Below are 20,472 nucleotides of genomic sequence, written 5' to 3' on the forward strand. Positions count from 1 at the left end.
CGTTCATTTCCAACAATGGCCAAATTTAGTAAAAGGAGTTACTAGCTATTAAGGCCATCTGCCTCACCAATGACAAAGGTACGTCCAGGAGTACCATCTGCCTCACCCATGACAAAGGTAGGTCCAGGAGTACCCCCCGCATTCACACTTTAAGATGGCAACTGGCCTATCTCCCAGACATTGAAACAGAAATCTGCATGCAAATATGTTAGGTATTTCAATTGTTTGTTTCGACAGCAAACCACCCTTTCTCAGTAATAATATATAGCTCCCGCCCGTGTAAAATGCTAAATTCTCTGCTTCCTCTGACCTCTATTACTCAGCTTTCTGCCTCTGCCACATCAGACAACAGTTTTTACTATACCATTTCCTTCTTCAACTTTAATGACATCAGAAGAGTGCTGCTCAGTCAGACCAGAGGTGCATCTTGTCTGGTATTCTGTTCCCACAGTGGCCAACCAGATGCCTATGGCAAGCCAACAAGCAAGACATTTGGGATTCCCACCAACTGGTATTCAGAAGCATACTCCCTCTGTTTCTGGGGGCCATAGATAACCATCATATCTAGGTACCATTGATCGATTTATTCGCCACAAATTTGTCGAATCTCCTTGTGGCGATCACACAGGGTCCCCGGATGTTTGGCGGTCTATTGATCCCTGTGCCACCACTATGATCACTTCCCCGCTGCCACCAACCCGTTTCTCTCAGGTACACACTGAGTCCAGACAGTTGTTAACATTAAAACAAATAATCACGTTTATTTTATAAGCATGAACAAGTTTATGGTTTCAGATAATTTTTCTTGTCAGTTTTTTATCCTTAGTTTCTATATCAGCCTATACCTTCCTAATAACTTCTAACTGATTATCCCAACTGTCTACCTGACTCCTCCTAACAGTTTCTCTCACTCTCTCACATCAAAACTAGACCAACCCACAGGCTTATCCTTCCTCTTCCTTCTCCAACTTCCAACTGACTTCCCAACAACTCTAACTCCTCCCCTTGGGTTCCCACTGGCCAATCACTTCACACTCATTTAACCCTTTCCTTATGACCCATCTAGGAGGGCAAACACCACACTCCTTTCAAAGCCTTCAAAGGTTGTGATAGTTGTAAAATGCAGCCAATTGGATTGTAATTTGCCTGTTTTAGAAGCTATAGGAGAATCTTTTGTTATTATGTGGACATGAATAAACTTATGGACTGGCTTAATTATTTCACGGAAATCAATGGGCCTTGAAAAGTCCTCAGTTTTCACTGCATCATTTGCAGGAGTTTATTTATCTTAGTATACAAATTGCATTTATTTAAAATATTTTATATTCTACCTTTCATCAAACAATATTTGCAGGGTGATTTGTGATAATACAGCAATTAAATATATACCTCTAAACCCATAAAACTTGAAATGAAAGCAGCTGTTTTACAAGTTGAGGATGTGCCTCCAATAGATTCACAACAGATAGCAAAACAGATTTCAGCGTATGCAAAATTTCAAAGCTGTCACTTGTAATGTATCTTACAGCAGAGCTTTGACATTTGTAAGCAGATTACTGCTGTTAAAATTAATGGAGGACATATGCAAGTTAGCAACATAACACCTTACTCCTAGTAGACAATTTTTTAAAGGATCTGTCAGAGATGCTTGCAAAGGTGAAAGAAACTAGAAATACTGGGACAGCGTAAATGTCTAAGTATTTAACCTTCTATCAGTTGGATTTGTAAGCTACATTTTAAAAGGAAAATATGCAACTACATTTACCATCTAATCTTTCAACTTTTGACAACCTCAGTCAGAGTTATGATGGAGCTGATTTAGACTTTATAACGTTAGACACAACTTCAAGAAGCACCAAGCAAATGTTAAAGTCAAATCCACAATTTCACTTGCCTGTGTGCTATATTTCATCTTCCTTTAATCTAAAAACCTTAAGCATTCTTGAGAGATCATAGCACTGTTGGCACATTAAATAATCCTCTGCCTAACATATATTTTTTTAATTATTTAAATGAAAATAAACTAGGGCATGATCTAGTCAAAGTATTCCTAGCAGGGATTCCATATGAACAGAGATATAAATCTCCAAACTCACAGTAGATGTGTGTCAGACACTTCCTTAGCATAAGAACCCACTTTTTGTGGGTATGTCTCCCCTTCACATTTCATAGACTGAGAAAATCAGCAATTATTGTGTGTTACATTTGGCCTTCTTTTGCGTTGCAAGTCTGTATATACACTTCTTAATGCATTGTATTTGACAAATGACTTTTTATCTTCTTGCCAGTGGTGTTTGTGATAGAAGGAAGTGGAACCCAAATGTTTGAGTAACGAGATGCACTTGATTTCATCTTGCTCGGTGCCCACAGGAATCATACTATTCTAAGAGGTTGAAGGCCTCTAGGCTGAGATCATTTAGGACTTTGAGAGGCAAACAGTTCAGCTCTTTGAATTGGGTTTGGAACCTAATTGGCAACCACTGCAGCTTATAGGGGAAGGACCCCAAAAGAGGAACACGAAGCCTGAACATTATTCTCAGAGGATGGCCATGTATGATGCTGCCTGACACATTTTGTAATAAGATTTCATTGCCTATGCCTCTTTAACATTTCCCAGGAATGTTTCAGCTCCAAAAGAGAGCACATTTATAATATTCATTTTGAGATTTCCACAGTCTGAGATGTGGATCCTGATGGCATCATGTTTGAAGAAAGCCCTAGAAAGATTGCTGGGCATTCCTATGGGAGAGGAACCAGGTTCTAACTTTACCAGTATCTCCTTAACATGAGGAGGTAGCCCTGCACTCCTTCTCTGACACTGAGGATGTAAGAAGGGAATTTCCGCTCACCCCCTCCCTTGGGTGGGCGGGGTTTGTGACACCGCACGACCTCCTGGTACAGGTGAGCCACCCACCTTTGTTCCAGGGAGCCATTGCCCTGCCCCCATCTCAGCAGGCCTATGGGCAGCCAGCTGGGAGTGGGGCAAGGGCCAGCATAAGGGGCCAATGCTCCTCAGCCCAGGCTCACTTGTTTTCTTCCAGGTCCCTTCCACCCTTCAGACAGGGATAGCAAGAGCCCCACCAGAACCTATGCCTGAGCAATAGGGTGTGGTCTCTTTAACTCAGTATATATACTCTCAGATGAGGCAGCGCAAGGGACAACCCCTTAGCTACACAGCTATGAAAGCTCACATTTTAGACATTTGCTGGCTAGAGCAATATTCATAGCTTGCTGCCCTGAGTTCTCCTGTAACCAGTCACCAATACGCCATAAGGAGCTGACCATGGTCCTGTTCTCCTGCAAGTAGCCTGTTTTGTTGCCAAATCATGCCAATATTCTGCTAGGTGGTGCCTTACCCCAGGAATACGAAATAGTTTGTCCTGGCCTGCAAAAGAGAATACATTTGAGGCAGATTAGGAAAGTCCTCTTTGCCACATTTCAGACTTGTCCATTGAGAAGTACTGATCAAAAACTATGTCCGGTTTGTCATCCTGATCTTTCAAGGGGTGTGACCCCTATCTAGACCAGATGATCTCACTAACATACTTCTATTTCATCTATATTCGCTTTTAGCTTATCTTCTAATGTGATTTGAGTTCCACTACCAGCCCTGCAGAACAACTGAAGTTGGCCTAGAAATTTAGTCTCATTCAGAAATATATGGAGTTGATCAGCCACCACCTACTCAGTTGGAGAATGGCTCTAAATTACCATCATGATGATTTGATTATAGTTTTGCCAGAAAGGAACAGAAAATTGCCTTCCTTGGGGGTTGTGCTGAGCCCTCCCAAAGGTTTTTGCAATGCTCTAAACTCATGGTGCCAATTTATCCCAGCAAAATGTTCTAAGCCAGGATGGACAAAGAGCAAATTGACACTGCTGTCAAGCACATATGTATACAGCAATGAAACTAATACAAGGAACCATAATCTGACTTTGAAGGCTCTTTTGGCTTGGCTTCAATTTGTTCTAGTCAGTTGGATGCAAATCACTTTAACTGCAAACCACTTCACACAAATGTCAAAGTGGACAATGAGGATCAAACAACATGTTGTGTAAATAGGGTTTTTTAAAACTAATACATTTAGAACTGGCCATACATTTCATGTGTGTGTGTGCAAAATCAAGTATAGGGGGATAAATCCACACAGAAAACAAGTATGTATGTATGTATGTATGTATGTATGTATGTGTTTAGTATACTGTTCTTCATCCCTAAATATCATAAAATACAAGATAAAAATACATAAAATACAAGTTAAAAAGCTTAAATTCCATAATAAAAGCAAGAACAAAAACGAAGAACCCCTCACCCCTCCCACAACACATTTAAAAGGGTATAGGATGATAATCAGCCCAAGGCCTGCTTGAAGAGGAACCTTTTTACCTGGTGCCTAAAGGTGTATAATGAAGGTACCAGCCAAACCTCCATGGGGTCAGCATCCCACAAAACAGGGGCCACTGCAGAAAAGGCCCGTTCTCACGTTACAACCCTCCAAACCTCTTGTGGAAGGGGCACACGAAGAAAGGCCTTAACAAGTGTCATGTCTTTCTTTAGAAAAAGCAGCAGCTGGATAGTTGTGTGGATCTAAATTGGAACTATTGCAGGAGGGAATAATCTCCCAAGCTGCTATTTGCCCCTGAAGGAGTTCCAAGTAATGTCTGCAAGTAATTTTCCAAGAGAAAACTGTCCTGGAGGAAGGGTTTAACCCTCCTTTACCTGATCCATAGTCTTGGTCTGGCTCAGGGTACCTTGTGGCATTGCTTTTCTGAAGAGGCAGGGCCACTTTTCAGCAAATCAGTTGAAAACTCTATTAACATAATGTGTCATTTGATTCTGAGGCTCCCCATTGACTTGGGGCCTAGTTAGAGAAACCCTTCAAACTTTCATAATATTTGCGCTGGGTAACACTGTGCACTCAGTTATGATATTCTTTTCTCCAGCCTTCGCCAATCTAATGCCCTTCAGATTACAGCTCCCATCATGCCCAGCCGGCAAAAGTTGGTAGTGGCTACTCTTCTATTTTGGCACAATTGTTGTGCCTCAAAAATGTAAAGTGACTCGGACTTCTTTAAAACATATTAAAGGTAAAGGTAAAGGGACCCCTGACCATTAGGTCCAGTCGTGGCCAACTCTGGGGTTGCGGCGCTCATCTTGCTTTATTGGCCAAGGAAGCCGGCGTACAGCTTCCAGGTCATGTGGCCAGCATGACTAAACCGCTTCTGGCGAAACCAGAGCAGCGCACAGAAACACTGTTTACCTTCCTGCCAGAGCGGTACCTATTTATCTACTTTCACTTTGACGTGCTTTCAAACTGCTAGGTTGGCAGGAGCAGGGACCGAGCAACGGGAGCTCACCCCGTAATCGTACTGATACAGCAAAGGGATTTGACCTTCTCAGGCGTAGTGCTATGGACAAATCAAATCACCAGTGCTTAAACAATATAAAGATGTCTTTGGTGTTTTCCAAAAAAGTAGATAAATGCCTTTTGCTCAATTTATGCAGGGAGTTATTTCATGGTTTTTATATGCTGTTGAATAACTAGTGGTTTAAGGTACGTTGGGGACGTGGGTGGCATTGTGGTCTAAACCACTGAGCCCCTTGGGCTTACCATTTGTAAGGTCAGCAGTTCAAATCTATGTGACAGGGTGAGTTTCCGTTGCTCTGTCCCAGCTCCTGCCAACCTAGCAGTTCGAAGGCATACCAGCATGAGTAGATAAATAGGCACCACCGCGACAGGAAGGTAAACGGCATTTCTTTGTGCTCTGGCACTTGTCACGGTGTTTCGTTGCGCCAGAAGCGGTTTTGTCATGCTGGCCACATGACCCAGAAAAGCTGTCTGCGGACAAACGCCGGTTCTGTTGCCCTGAAAGCGGAGATGATCACCACACCGCCTTTGACTGTACTTAACTGTCCAGGGGTCCTTTACCTTTACCTTTTATCTTTAAGGTACGTTAGATGGGGTCATAGAAACAGCCTATTGATTTAACCACAGAGTAACGTTGACGGTCAACAAAGCGCCTTTTAATTAAGAACTTGAGGTATTACTGTGCACAAAACATATGGACTCAACGAACATGAACCTTTTCATGCAAACCATGGAGATAAATGTAATTTCAAGTTCATGTTGGTTTTATAATTACATGGGTGAATTTAGGCTGCAGTGGGTTTGAGAAGTCTGCCTTGCAGAAATGGATATGTTTGGGGTTGTGCAAGGCACTTTAGAATCCAGGTGTGGATGTGGGAGAGGTCTCGGTGGCTGCTCCCAGGCTTTAGAAGTCCCTTCCTAGAGAAGCTAGACTGACTTCCTCCTTGTTGTCCTTCCATTTCCAGGGCAGGTGATTTTTTTTTTTTTATTCTGTCAGGTTTTAGAAACTTGACTGCTCTTAAGGACTCTTAATAGTGTTCCGTACTGTTTTTAATTACTATTATTCCTCTTATCTATATTTTGCATTGTTTTAATTCCATGCACAGTAATTTTAAAAACAGCCTTCCATATGATTTTAGAATAAGGTTACCAGACGTCCCCATTTCCTGGGGACGGTCCCCGGATTTACAAATCAGTCCCCTGACAAAATCCATCTATTTAGTAGGAAGTTGAAAAGTATCCCTGGAGTCATTGAAAAAAAACTGGTAACCTTGTTTTAGATATGTGTGTTTTATCTGTATTAGTTTTAATTTTTGTGAGCTGCCTTAAGTCTCTGTTTGGGGGGAAAAGGTGGGGTATAAATTAGATTAAATAAATAAATAATGTTGATTAAGTGGGTGTGCATATGACCATTTCTCAAATCGTGAAATGTTCCCATGGACCCCAAAAAGTTGGTGACCCTCAGTCTGTGTTATCTGATGTGTAAGGCTCTCTGTCTTAGTGGATCAAAAAAAATATTATTGCCATTTTTAATTTCCAGAGAGCATAGCTTTATGAAAATCAGATCACAGGCACGTTCTTGTCAGTGTAAGCCTTTCTCACTCTACGCCTGGACTTTAAAGTGATAATCTTCTCACAATAATAGCCATTTATCTTCTCCCATTTTACATTTCCTCATTCAACTAAGAGTCATTTGCCGAGTTAATGTTCAGTTTTTGCTTTAGGCTGTAATGATTTTACAAAAGACATTTTTATATTACTCATATTTCTGCTTTCATAGCACCAAAGAGCCAAGTCTAGAGGTCTTCTATCAACATGATGGCATGACTAGTTGCAGCAGGTTATTAGCCTGACGTGACTTTGGAAGTAGCACAGCTGCCCTATTGGTTAAAAACCCACCTTGCCTCACTGCAGTGCCCCAGTAGGCATTATCATACCATTCACCTCTACTGAAACAAAAATTATCTAGGCATCTGATGATATTTTGCTGTGACAGTGCAAGCCACTATTTGTGCTGTTACAACTGAAGAATTTATTATTATTAGGTTGACATTACTACCGTGTACTAATTCATTCCTTTCCCCCATCCCATAAACCTTCAAAGTGCAATTCCAACTTGCACTCCTCTAGAATGTCTAGGGCTTATGTACTGTTGACAAGTCTGAAGACCACAACCATAGTTGTCAAATACTGTGGAAGAAAACAAAACCTAATTTATTCAGATGCTACGGAATATAAATTTGGCTTGGCAGACATTTGGGAAAGAAGTACTTAGAGAAGAGCAGCGCAGAGATCATAAAGCGACAGCTGACACTGTAGGCTACTGAGAATGTGTTTTTAAAAGCAATCTTGTTATAGGGTTCCCTTCCAAATACTAGCTGTAGAATCTGAATACTAATAGGTAATTTCACTTTAATGGTACATAGTAAGCCTATTTCTCCTTTTGGCAATGCAAAATCTTGGTAGTATTTAAGACTTAAGAATCAATTCGAAACTGATTCCCTATATCCCTTTGGATAGCAGTGGCATTTATGTGGATGAAACTCTCTTATTACAAAACTGGGATTTACAGTTCAAAAACGTACATATTTTCAAGGTTGAAAACATATTTCGTATGCAGGCCCCTGTGAATTTCAGTGTTTGCTTTGCCATTAAGCACATTCTCATACATAAGCTGTTCGGTAAAAAATATTCTTGTTTAAAGCGGTGTATGCATAAAAATGAGGCAACTTATTATAAAAAAGAACATTTTTGCTTTACTGTTACAAAATGCAAATATTTGAGTGGAAAAAATCTGGGGGGAAACTACCAGAAATTATTCAATCACTAAAAGAACAATGGAGTAGCAATTCTTGTATGTATCACATTATCTTCATTCACTTTGTTCTCTCTTCCTTCTCAGACAAGCTGTTATCTTCTAAAGGAGCTCAACACATAATAGACGAAAGTTAGAAATAATTAGACAATATGTTATGCAAAGCTTAGTGGAATTTATAGATTTTGGGGAGGGGGGGCACATTTAGCAATTTAAGAAAGAAAGAAAGAAGGTTAGCCAAACCCAGAAAACGCCATTATGTGCTGAGGGAGAAGTTATAACCTGAATGGGTCAAACTAGATGAGACTACAGCAGTTCTATACACTTAAAACTGGATCTTCCCCAAGTGCAGAGAAAAACAGCAGGTTTTCAATCTAATTTTGAAGATAAAGGGGGGTGTGCAGCGAGGGGCATGGTATGTTCCCACCTAAGGTGATTTTCTTCTAGCTGATCTCCCTTTGGGTATTGAAATCCAATTGGAGGGCAGACTTTGGGGAGATGTTGTTGTTTTAAAGGATGTTTTAGTATTCCTCACTGTTTTGCTTTTTTAATAACACCACTGGCACCTGTTTTGTTTATAAGATTTCATACCCGTCCTTCACCCAGAGTGGCTGGGGAAACCCAGGCAGATGGCTGGGGTATAAATAATAAATTATTATTATTATTATTATTATTATTAGGACAAAACCAGATATGAACCTGCTGCCATTACCATTACTTTTAACCCCTACAGTCCCTTAAGATCTCCCCCCAAAATATAATGTGTTGTTGAGTAGCTCCGTAATATTTGTGTAAAACTGACTATTCTTACAAATCGTTGACATTCCATTGAAATTTAGTTTTGCCATATTGAACGCAACACATTTAAAAATAGCACCTGCTATTTTGTCCTTGATTGTTGGTTGTTCTTGTCCTTGATTCTTGTCAACTACTACTCAATTGTTTGTTTGTTTGTTTGTTTTAATGGCAACTCAAGTGATAAGTGTTTTGACAAGTAAGCCACAGAAGGTTTAGAAACTTACATACCTGAAATGATTTAATAAAATGAAACAACTTTTTTTCAGATTATTTGTGCTGTGCACTATGAAATACGTTAATTGCAATGGATAGCTATTTGCTGCTGCTGCTGTTTATCTCTCATTTATGCGTGCTTGTGGTCCCCACTCCCCAACTGCCAAGTAACCACGTAGCTATAATGTTTGCTCCTTCTAGTCCACATTGCCAAGCTCTGTAAGCGAGGGAAGGTAAAAAGCTGCAATTATGTATGTGAATTGCATACTAAACCATTTCTTTTATCAATTGAATCTTGAGATATATTTGTTGTTATTGCTTAGTCGTTTCCGACTCTTCGTGACCCCATGGACCAGAGCACGCCAGGCACTCCTGTCTTTCTTGAGATATATAGAGACCTCTTAATAGTACCATAGTGTAGGGGGTCACGGGGACAGTTGTCCCGAGTGCAAAATTGTTAGGAGGCACAAAATTTCAGCACCCAGTGCTGCCTCAATACAGCTGTAAGCTTCCATTGCTGGGCTTGGTTGAAAACAGCTTCTCCATGCGAACCAGGAAGTGACCTCTCCAGGCAATTGAATGACTCTTCTTATCTCTGTGGCTGTGATTTCCTGGGTGACGCAAACACCGTTAGGCAGTTGAATGCACATATTCCATCGGTTTCTATCCCTCACTCCCACCCTCTGCACGGCCCTGGGCACTGGCAACCCACGCTACACCACTGCCTCTTAATGTATATTGAACCAAGTGTGTTTTACGAACTACTTCTGATTGAGTGTTGATGGATATGATGATTCACACGAGTGAGTGCATGATTATAACTCTCCATCTGGAAGTTCTTCAGACTTGAATACAGTACCCACAGTCAGCAGTTCACAATCTCATCCCAAAGCAGCCTTCCTTGCCCTAAATTCTACTGGGTAGGCTTGTTTTTGAGTCCAGATGTCACTGGTTAGTATGTGGGAGAGGGCCTTCTCTGTGGTTGTGTGTAGCTTTTGTAGCTCCCTACTCTGGGAGGTTAAAGTGCTCCCCACCCTACAGTTGCAGGCACTGTACTTGCTGGATTAAATAGACCTTTGCAACTGCCCCTGAATTTTTTAAGATTATTTTTATCTGTTGCACCTTTCCCTTTTTTTACTGTTTGGTTTTTATTGTTTTTTAACTGCAAATGCAGTGGAATGGCAAGAAATACCGTATTTTTCCATCTATAAGACACCCCCATGTATAAGACGACCCCTATTTTTGGACATTATTTTTTAGGGGAAAAACCTAGTCTTATACGTGGAAAAATACAGTAAATAAACAAATGCAACTGGTTGTTTTTTAAAAAAACCCTCTCCATTTCTCAGTACATGTGCGTTAATTTATTTTTAATTTGCAACAGGTGTGACTAGATGCTATTTATAAACAAGTTCGTGAGTTTATGATATGCAGTATTTGTGCAATCCAAAGGCACAGATCCTTTTGTTGTTGTTTTTGGAGGCCTCAGAGTTGCTAACATTTGCTATAAGTCGTTATGAGGTATAAAAATAAGAATTATTTTCTAGTAAGTGATTTTCAACATTGCATTTTCCAGTTTTCCCTCGACTGTCTCAAGAGTAGGCCCACAGTCTACAATCTTGAGCATGCTTTTTCCTTGGAAATAAGTCCCACTGAAATAAATGCAACTTTTTCCCTGGTGAAATGCATGGATCAGGATGCGAGAGAATCTTGTTTCCTGATTTCGTGAAATATTACGGAATATTATGCTTGTAGCAAACCTCCTTTTAATTCACGGCTTTATGGATTACAGTCTTGAATAGGGAGCTTTAATGTGAGCACAAAATGTGTCTGCGTTGTGTGCCAGACTTTATATGTTGGATGCATTTTAACAGCACATATACATACCTTCATACACTCTCACTTCCCCATAATTTAGGGAAATGCTTTCACACCTATGATGTGGTAGTTCTCTACTCAAAATGGTCATCTCATGTGTTTGTTTTTAGTAGAAAAGCTAAACATAAAAAGTAACTTCTACTATCATTACTATTTTAAAGATCATCTCTGATATGGAAGCCCAGATCCACACACTGCGAGAAGAGCTCATTCAAGTGAATACACAGAGAAAACAGCAGCTAGTTGAACTTAGCCTTCTTAGAGAAGAAGAAAAACAAAAAACTCTTCGGGATCATGAGACTGCCATGAACAAGCTGAAAGTTGAGTCAGAAAAGATGATTCTAGATCTGCAAAAGTCTAATGCCACAGAAATGGAGATGGCGCTCGAAAAGGTAAGCACGAAAACAGTACCTGACTTTCCCATTTCTAGGAAAATGACTGTGAAACTTGCTTCCTCCCTCTCTTGCTGTGGTCAAGGGAAGTAGACAAGGGAATAGGTCAGAGGTTTTCAACCTTTCTCAGTCCATGGCTGCCTGGAACTACATTTTTTTCTGCCGCTCCCCGTGGCCAAACGTGCTCTGAGCCTCAGAAATCCCATGATGTCACCCCTTGCCTGCAGAGCCATCCCTTTTCAAACACCCTCCCTTGTGGAGTTTTTCCTCAGGCTCCTCTCCTCCCCCCTCTTCTTGGGAATCCTCCGGGCAGCTGCCCCAGGTCTCTAAGCCACCCACCCCACCCCAAAGAGAGGAGTCTCTTCATGCAACCCCACCAGGGGTCTGGGAAGAGGATGCCCCCAGCCCTAGCGGCCTGATGGAGACAGAGACACAAGAGGACATCAGAGGAGGGAGAGAAGGAAAGAGGGATAGAGGCCAGTGTTGACTGTGGCACCCCTGACCATCATTTAAGGCACCCTAGGGTGCCACGGCACACTGGTTGAAAAACCCCGCACTATGGTGAACAGCAGTAGAGAGACATCTCCTTCAATAGGTGGTGACTTCAGCAAAGTGAATGTATTTGTAATAAGGGGGATCCTGCTGAGGGAGTCTGTCAGATGGCAAGGGTGGCTGCTCACGAGTAACCAGGCAGGACTCTGACCTGTCTTTTACAGGTTTTATTTAGGTGCAAACTATTTACAGTGCAAAACCCCAAAGTTCATGTCTGCCTCAATCACTAGCAGAATCCGGGAGTGCCTGTTTCCTGGACCTCCTCCAGCATAAAGGCCTCGTTACACCCAGCCTCTTCCTTCCCTCTTTGCGCTTTAGACTTCTGCGCAGGGTGGGCGATGGAAGGGGCATGCTTCCCTCCTGGCCGGCTTTGCCAGAAGTGGTGCTGAGTGGTCCTTTCACCTCTTCCCCACTGGAGGTGGGGTTTTCCTCATCACCGGAAGAGGAACTGCTTCGCATGATTTTCGGAGGCTCCCTGTAACACAACTACCCCTCTGTTTCCCGCCCCTGTTCTGATGGCAGTTCCTGACAGAGTCATACCCAGGGGTTCCCTAAAACTAAGTGCCAGCGTTGTGGACAGATGTATATGTGTATGCCTGCAGTATACACATTATATACATTATTATAATGCCCAACATCTCACCATATGAATAGGGTCATTTTGAGCACTTTAAATTGCACAGAATTTTTAATGTAAATTAAGAAAGCCTATTGAACTTGGCATTTTGATCTCATTTGTTTTGATTTTACTTTATTCTTTTGGGAGTGAGGGCATTGGCCACTGCTGTGGCAGATTCTCTGGTGCTGCTTTGACTTTATCTTGAATCCCTGATATTTATGGCCCTAATAAAAATGATACATTTTTTGTGGCTCAGTGTTAAAACTGCATTGGAACTTCTCAAAATGCTTATCTCCATTGGTCAACATTCAGGTGTTTAAATGTTTTAGCATGTATTAAAACACAATCTGCAATTTATTACAAGATGAAATGTAGCAACCAAATGGGTCAATTTGCATATAGAGTTGGAACAGCCTTTGTGAAACTGACATTTCATTTACCTGCATCAGGTTCTTGGTCTATAATTTTAAACAGCATTCTAAGGATTACGTTGGAAATCTGCCAGCCTGAAACCATTAAAGGCTGTGATCAACAATTCAGAATCTTTTTTGAATTTAAAGAAAGCTGCACTTGGCATAATTATTTAAAGCCAAGGTCAGAGAAAGTATTTAAACCTTTGAAATTCATAATTAAAGGATTAATATTAACTCATGAAGACATTGTCATTTTTGCTTAAAAGTTGAATTTGAATCTCAGTTCTTTTCTTTTCTTTGATCTTTATATATTTAAAGCATAGCAAAAGGAAAAGTTAACTTCTCTCCAAATTAAAGTTGCATTGCTTCATTGCTGTGATATATTGTCAACTTCTTAAAAAATGGCTGACTTTAATAATAATAAATATAACCAAAATAATTTCTGGCATCAGCTGAAAATGATAAGTATTTGCTAGTATTTGCAGGATAGGGATCAAAGTTAAATCCTTCTAAGCCCATACAACAAGTAGACACTTTAAAGGTGCTGACCTTTAAAGCCCTAAATGACCTTGGCTCTGTATACCTGAAGGAGCGTCTCTACCCTCATCGTGCAGCCGGGACACTGAGGTCCAGCTCTGAGGGCCTTCTGGCATTTCACTCACTGTGAGAAGTGAAGTTACAGAGAACCAGGCAGAGGGCCTTCTCAATAGTGGCGCCCGCCCTGTGGAATGCTAAGGAGATAAAGAACTACACAACTTTTAGAAGACATCTGAAGGCAGCCCTGTATCAGGATGTTTTTAATGTTTGATGTTTTGCTATCTTTTTTATATTCTGTTGGAAGCTGTCCAGAGTGGCTGGGGCAACCCAGTTAGATGGGTGGCATATAAGTAAATAATAATAATAATAATAATAATAACAACTACTACTACTACTACTACCAGAACGGATTACTTCCGGGTTTCGGGGGTCTCGCATGTGCAAAAGTGCTAAATCACGCTTTGCGCATGCGCAGAAGCGCTGAATCGCAACCCGCGCATGCACAGACGCTGGTTGCGAGCGTGCATCCCGCACGGATCACGTTCGCAACCAGCGTCCACTGTACCAGTTTAGGATTGAAATTTCTTAATGTTTCATAAAAGTGCAGAATATCCAAATATCCACCAGATATGAACTTCTGCTGTGAAATAAATAGTGGATAAGAACAGACATAAAAACAAGGATCACAGGTAACCGTACATAAGGTTGAATAATATCTTAAGACGGGTATGGGAATTAGATTGGAAGCGATTAACCAAACCGGATCCTGCTTAGCTTAGCAAATGTGCAATCAATTTTATTGCTGCACCACAGTATTACAGCAAATGAGCATTTCTGCACAAAACAACCTCAGCAAGATTGAAGGAAATGTATTTGAAACTAGTACAAAAATGTCATCAGATAGGTAAAGAATTTGCAACCCTGTAATGTCATCACAACACGTACTGCCCAGGTGCTTTCCCCCTCTTCTCTGTTCGATTATATGTGTGTGGTAGTAAACACTACAACATGATGCCAAAATAGATTGCTTTATACCAAAATAAATTACTATGAAAAAAAGAAAGAAACTAGTACAAAAATGGCACCTAGCACCGGTTAAAACAGAAAAAAAGTACAAAAATTGCTTACCTAGATGTTGGAGAGACTGTGGGGGGAGCTTGTTTATCCATGTGTGGTTGGAACTGTGAGAGGGCACCCAAGTTCTGGAAGGAGCACTTTCAAGAAACAGCTGGAATAACTGGGAAAACATTGCAGAAAAGTCCAGAACTGGCTTTATTGGAGCTGTCCAAAGGGGAAAACCCAATCTTACTGTGTAATAATTTGATTGGATATTTTTTAGTAATGGCAACACTGTTGATAGCCAGATGCTAGAAAGAAGCCAACGACTTAATATACAAAAATAGTGCTATGTGATGTGGAAAGTGGCACTTAACGGAAAAACTAAGGCAAAGACTACAATTTGAAGGGGTCAGAGGAAAAAAAGAGACATTTGTGGTGGACTGCTGCCTGGTGCAATATATGAATGCAACCTCAAAAGAGAGACAAATACCAGCCTTAATCTGTAATTTGTGGTTACAATAACATCAATGGACATCTTTGCATTGTGTGCAGTTTCATGTCATCCCAAAGGACTCAACAAAGGATATAATTCCATATCCGTAATCTCACTTGTTGCATTGGTCACTGGTTTGAGTGAGGGGGTTACTTTGAATTTGAATTATGATCTTTCTTTCAGCTTTTTATTTCATGTAATGTTAGAAAAGCAAATATGTATATGTATATCAACCATCCTACACTTTAAAAAAATATACAGACTGGGTATTGTATTTTGTCTGACTTCCTCGGAACACAAAAAAATATTTTATGAGCTTGGTTATTAGATTTATGTCATGCAATATCTTAACATATTTAATACAATTAGATTAAGATATAGAATTAATTTGTTTCTTCTCTTTAAATATATATATTGGCATCTGATAGGCAGTCATTCTAGTTCTACTAAATTATGATATATATTGTTCTGACAAATCAATATGCTGGAGGTAGGTCCTACTGAAGCTCAGATTGCACTAGCAATTATTGGTGAAGTGGGGTGGGAGCAAGGACTTTGCATTACGTTGCTGCTGATATCTCCTTGGATATTTTGCAGCTGTGGGGCGGCGGTTCAGATGGAAAGCAAGTGACAGTGGAAAGGTCACTTCCTTTCCTCTTGCACCTTCTCAGGAACAAATCTCTCCTCCCCACAGTGGAGAAGGTGCTGTTAGAGCTTTGTTACACACACAGCTGCCGTGTAATATGTAGTTTGCCTTTCTGTCTGACAGATGTTACGGGTTGTGTCAACAGAACCTTTGGGGTAAACGTTAGTTAGCCAGGTGTAATACAATGAAAAAAGCTCATGTGGATTTGTGAGTTTGCTGGACATTAGTAAAAGAAAGAGATCAGCTGTAGTTTTAAGTAGGTGCAGATGTGATTTTTGGCGAAATATATCTGTTAGTAACATTCGTCTTTGGAATTTACTTGGCAAAGAAAATAATCATTCGGAACGAATGACCCTAAAATATCAGTTGACATGCTAACAATACTCTAAGGAAGCAACCTTGGAACACTTCAGACATCTCATAAAACAGCTGTATTTTGAGCCATGTGCATTTTGAACCATGTGTATAATATATTTTGTCTGTGTGTGTGCATCCATGTGCGTGTGCGCACGCTTGTGCATTTTCTGTCCCCAAACACACAGTGCATGCACCTTCAAAAGGATATCACACTCAGTTCACCCTCTGGAGATGCCCACTGTCTCTTACAACACTAGAAGCTGTCAGATCTGCCTGTACTGATGTTCTATTCAGTGAGAACAATTCTTGGTCACAGTAGCATGTTTGCAGCATGCTACTGCACCAAAACTATGTAGTTTAGGGCCACGGTATTGCAGTTGAAGTCATATATATCTCATTGCTGAACAATTTGCAAGTAGATGTTTTTCATTCTATTGGTTTCTGAATTTTAAATCACCTTTTAAAATCTTGCATTGTTTTTCCTTATTCTATATGGCATCTGCTTCTGTCCCATTGCTAATACTTCTACAGACAAGAATGGTATACTTGCTTGCAAGTGCATCTCCATTTAGTGCATGTGGAAGGTAGCCGGGCTGGATTAAATGGCATGGATATCATGCTGACTCACGTTCTTGCACTCTGGACATCATCAGGCTGTGAAGAATGAGAGTAGCAGCTTCCCTGATCAGATTGCCAGAGCTCTACCTTCCTACCCCTGAAATCCCATATATAGATAGTTGACAATCTCTGCTAATCATTGTTGCCATGCTATTCTGCTAGGTCTGGAAGAATGATCACTGCAAGCCTTTATTGTGTTGCCACATTGTTCTGAGATGTAAGAGAATTTTCAAGGTGGCCATTGCAAAAGAGGCAGGTCTACAGGGGTCAGCAAACTTTTTCAGCAGGGGGCCGGTCCACTGTCCCTCAGACCTTGGGGGGGGCGGACTATATTTGGGGGGGGAATAATGAACAAGTTCCTATGCCCCACAAATAACCCAGAGATGCATTTTAAATAAAAGGACACATTCTACTAATATAAAAACACGCTGATTCCCAGACCATCCACGGGCCAGATTTAGAAGGCAATTGGGCCGGATCTGGCCCCCCGGGCCTTAGTTTGCCTACCTACGGTCTACACACTGAAAACAGATCAGGTTTACATGCTAATCACAGCATTCTAGCACAAAAACCCCACGACCCCCAATTTTAAGTCTGAAGTTGGCAGTGTAGAAACCGTACTCAGTTTTGCTCTTATCTGAAGTTTGCCTGGATTTCGACATTTCATTTCATTTCATTTTCATTATTTACTTTAATTATCTATTTTGTTTATTTGTACCTTTTTAATGCAAATGTCCTAAGGAAAAGCAGGACATAACAGGATCAAATCAGAAACCGGGATGGCTTCTGTAAGTAGGGCCACTTGGAGGGTCTGAGCTATAGCTGGGAGCTAAAGCAGCTCTTTAGTACGGGACAACCTTTTTGATGTTGGAACTCCCCCCCCCCCTCCTCACCCCACAGTCCACCTCCATGTTGCCACAACTTTTTCTTTCTTTCCTAGAAATACCGTAACTGTAAATACCTGTCTTGGTAAGATTCTCCTGAGATAAAGCAGCAAGTTGTCGGCTTTTCCAAAATATCCTTATCCATTGTTTTTGTTTTGTTTTTTCTTTGCGTAGCCCCAAGCATCTATTATTTAACACGCCGTCCTTGCTTCATTGAAAAGCACACTACATCAGCATACAAATGCTAACTTACCTGGGTTCATTACATCCTGCAGCTTAGCATATTTGTGTTTGTTTGCAAAATCCAGTATTTGAAAGCCACATAGTCCTATATGCATTAGGAACCGTAGATCTCGCATTTGACATCTACAAAATCTCTGGCCATTATAAACCAGTTAGGTTACCGCAACGCTCTTCAAGTCAGCTCGGCTTGCGTGTTTCGTCCAAAATGCCACTTGCTTTAAGGAATGTTCTTTGTTTTTACTTGTAGTCGTTCTGCCTTCTTTGGCTGGATATGTTATGGTTACCAGATTTTTTTAAATGAATCTGGGGACCCTTTTTTTTTTTAACTGAGTAGCAACAGGGAGTCAGTAGTAGGGATGGTGAAGCAAAAGACCCTGGGCCCAAGCACACATGCATATTGTATAAAGGTGCAAAGCCCTTCTTTCACACCCTGTGAAACATAAATGTGCAGAGTTTTAAAAAAAACTGGGCAATGGTGCGCCGCCCGCCGTGACTCCTGAGCCTTCCCCAAACTCCTGCCCCCTTCTCCCTTTGTTTTGACAGATCGGGGGGGGGCCCTCAGGAGTTGCAGACGGGTGGTCGTTGCTGAGGAAGGGTGCAAGGCATGCGGTTTCTCTGCCAGGCAAGGTGCAAAGCCCTTATTTACACCCTGTTAAACATAAATGCATAGTTTTTTAAAAAAACTGGGCAGTGACTGCCACCCATGACTCCCGAGTCTCTTTGGTCAAAACAAAGGGGGCAGGGGGAAGGAGATCTGTATCGCTGGACGTCCCTGGTTTCCTGTTGGCAGTGGCGGTGGCAGTCAGCAGCCCGGAGCCAGACTGGTAGCGCAGTTGGTTCTGGCTGGCTTCAGGAACTCCTTGCTGCCGTGGCGCACACCATTTTTCCTCTCCGGAAGTCCCCATATGATGTGTTGCACACAAGGCACATGAGGCTGCCGCTGCCACGTTTCTTGGGGACAGATTTGCAAATCTGGGGACAGAATTTGTCCAGGGACAGATTTGCAAATCCGGGGACTGCCCCTGGTAACCGGGGACGTCTGGTAACCCTAGGATATGTAGGATTGTTTCTCTCAATAATTCTCTTTCTCGGCAATTGAATAGTTCTAACCAGAATGTTGGATTTGTCCTGCGATGATGTTTACTTCAAAGCTATGCAACAGGGCATTGAAGTGAAAAGAAAGTGGCAGGCTTCCGGCCAACTTCCATTTCCCTGGGATTCTTGCTAGATTAGGCGGACCTTGTCTGATCCACCCAGTAAGACACTTGTTAATGCAAGAACGCATATGCAGAATCAGTTAACACAGGTTGGCAATGGCTTGAACTATGAAGAGGTTCTGAGTGTGCATTTTTCCTTTGTAAATTTAAATTGGTGGACCACAGGGATTCTAAAGGCCAGGGAAGACTGATGTCAGGCCAGTCCTGATTTAGAGTACATGTTTCAGAAAATCATTTTCTTCTTCCTTTGTCTCACCCTGACTTGAGAAATGTAAAAGATTTTAAGGATGGTGGGAATGGCTGCAAAACCAGGAGTTGCGTAATTTGATGCTTTTAGGCCTACACAGTCTTTTAATGTGGAAAAAACAACAACCCCAAAGTGTTCCAAAATGACTTGCAGCTGCAGAACATGTCAGGGAATAAAAACCACCTTCATTAAATGGGTGAGAAAGAATTATAATTGTTTTGAAGTCTTTATGATCAGCCTGCATATGTTTCATTGTAATACGATACTAAAGTGCCTCAATTACGATTTGTATATTTTGGTGCCAGAAGGTTTTTTTCCCTTATGCTAAATTACTAAGTTCTGTCAGCTGTTGGGCTGTCATACAGAGATACAGTAAATCACATTATATTTTGTCATGGATTACACAGAGAAATATATTTGGAAATAGAGATCAAAGTACTTTTACAATCACATTTGAGTATAGGAAGGATGTTTAACTTGTATAAAATCTGATTTAAGTGAAACTGTTGCCATTCTGGTGTGAATTTGAAATAAATTGGAGTGTGTGTGTGAGTGATTGAATTGGAGTGTCTTTGTGTGTGTAATATATATGAATGGAAGACAAACCCTGAAAACTGTTTTCTTTTTGATATTTAGTCTAGAGAAGTTAATTCTGACCTACAGCTGCAAACTGAGTGCAGATAAACAATGAAATACTGAAAAAGTAGAGTCTCCAAAAAGTCTTATTTATGTTTTTAATTGCATTCATGATTGAGCAATACATTCCATTCTACTTTTAATTGGGATTTTGCTGGACTTGCATATGATTAGTCATTGGTTTGGTAATGCTTTCTGGCTTTGTGAAGTTGCACTATTTTTCTTTTTTGAAGCTTTTGTTCTATTTAAAACTATTTAAAGTAATCCAGTGTAATCTTACTAAGGAACATTGATTACTTCATATCATGGATTTTGGCTGTACTTCAGAAAACAGCAGGAGATTTTGCATAACTTATCAAAGGCATTTATTAAATTATTAGAGCACACACACACCCTTTTGTTAACATTTATATTTCATAAAGTATTTCCCACAAAACTCAGCACTATTTTTTTGCACTAATCACACTGATTTCTTCTTAACCATTA

At 40.8% G+C, this 20,472-nt stretch overlaps 1 protein-coding gene across 6 annotated transcripts in view; it reads left to right on the top strand.

Annotated features, from left to right (window-relative positions):
- Positions 1 to 20,472, top strand: part of CEP112 (centrosomal protein 112) — a 217,310-nt gene that overhangs the window by 131,022 nt on the left and 65,816 nt on the right. For all 6 annotated transcript variants that reach the window (XM_053375363.1, XM_053375358.1, XM_053375361.1 and 3 more), the window contains one exon: positions 11,235 to 11,465. In XM_053375363.1, coding sequence (XP_053231338.1) covers positions 11,235 to 11,465 — 231 coding nt within the window. The remainder of the gene's footprint in view (positions 1 to 11,234; positions 11,466 to 20,472) is intronic.

Source organism: Podarcis raffonei, chromosome 2 (genome assembly GCF_027172205.1).
Source record: "Podarcis raffonei isolate rPodRaf1 chromosome 2, rPodRaf1.pri, whole genome shotgun sequence".
Taxonomy (NCBI): Eukaryota; Metazoa; Chordata; class Lepidosauria; order Squamata; family Lacertidae; genus Podarcis; species Podarcis raffonei.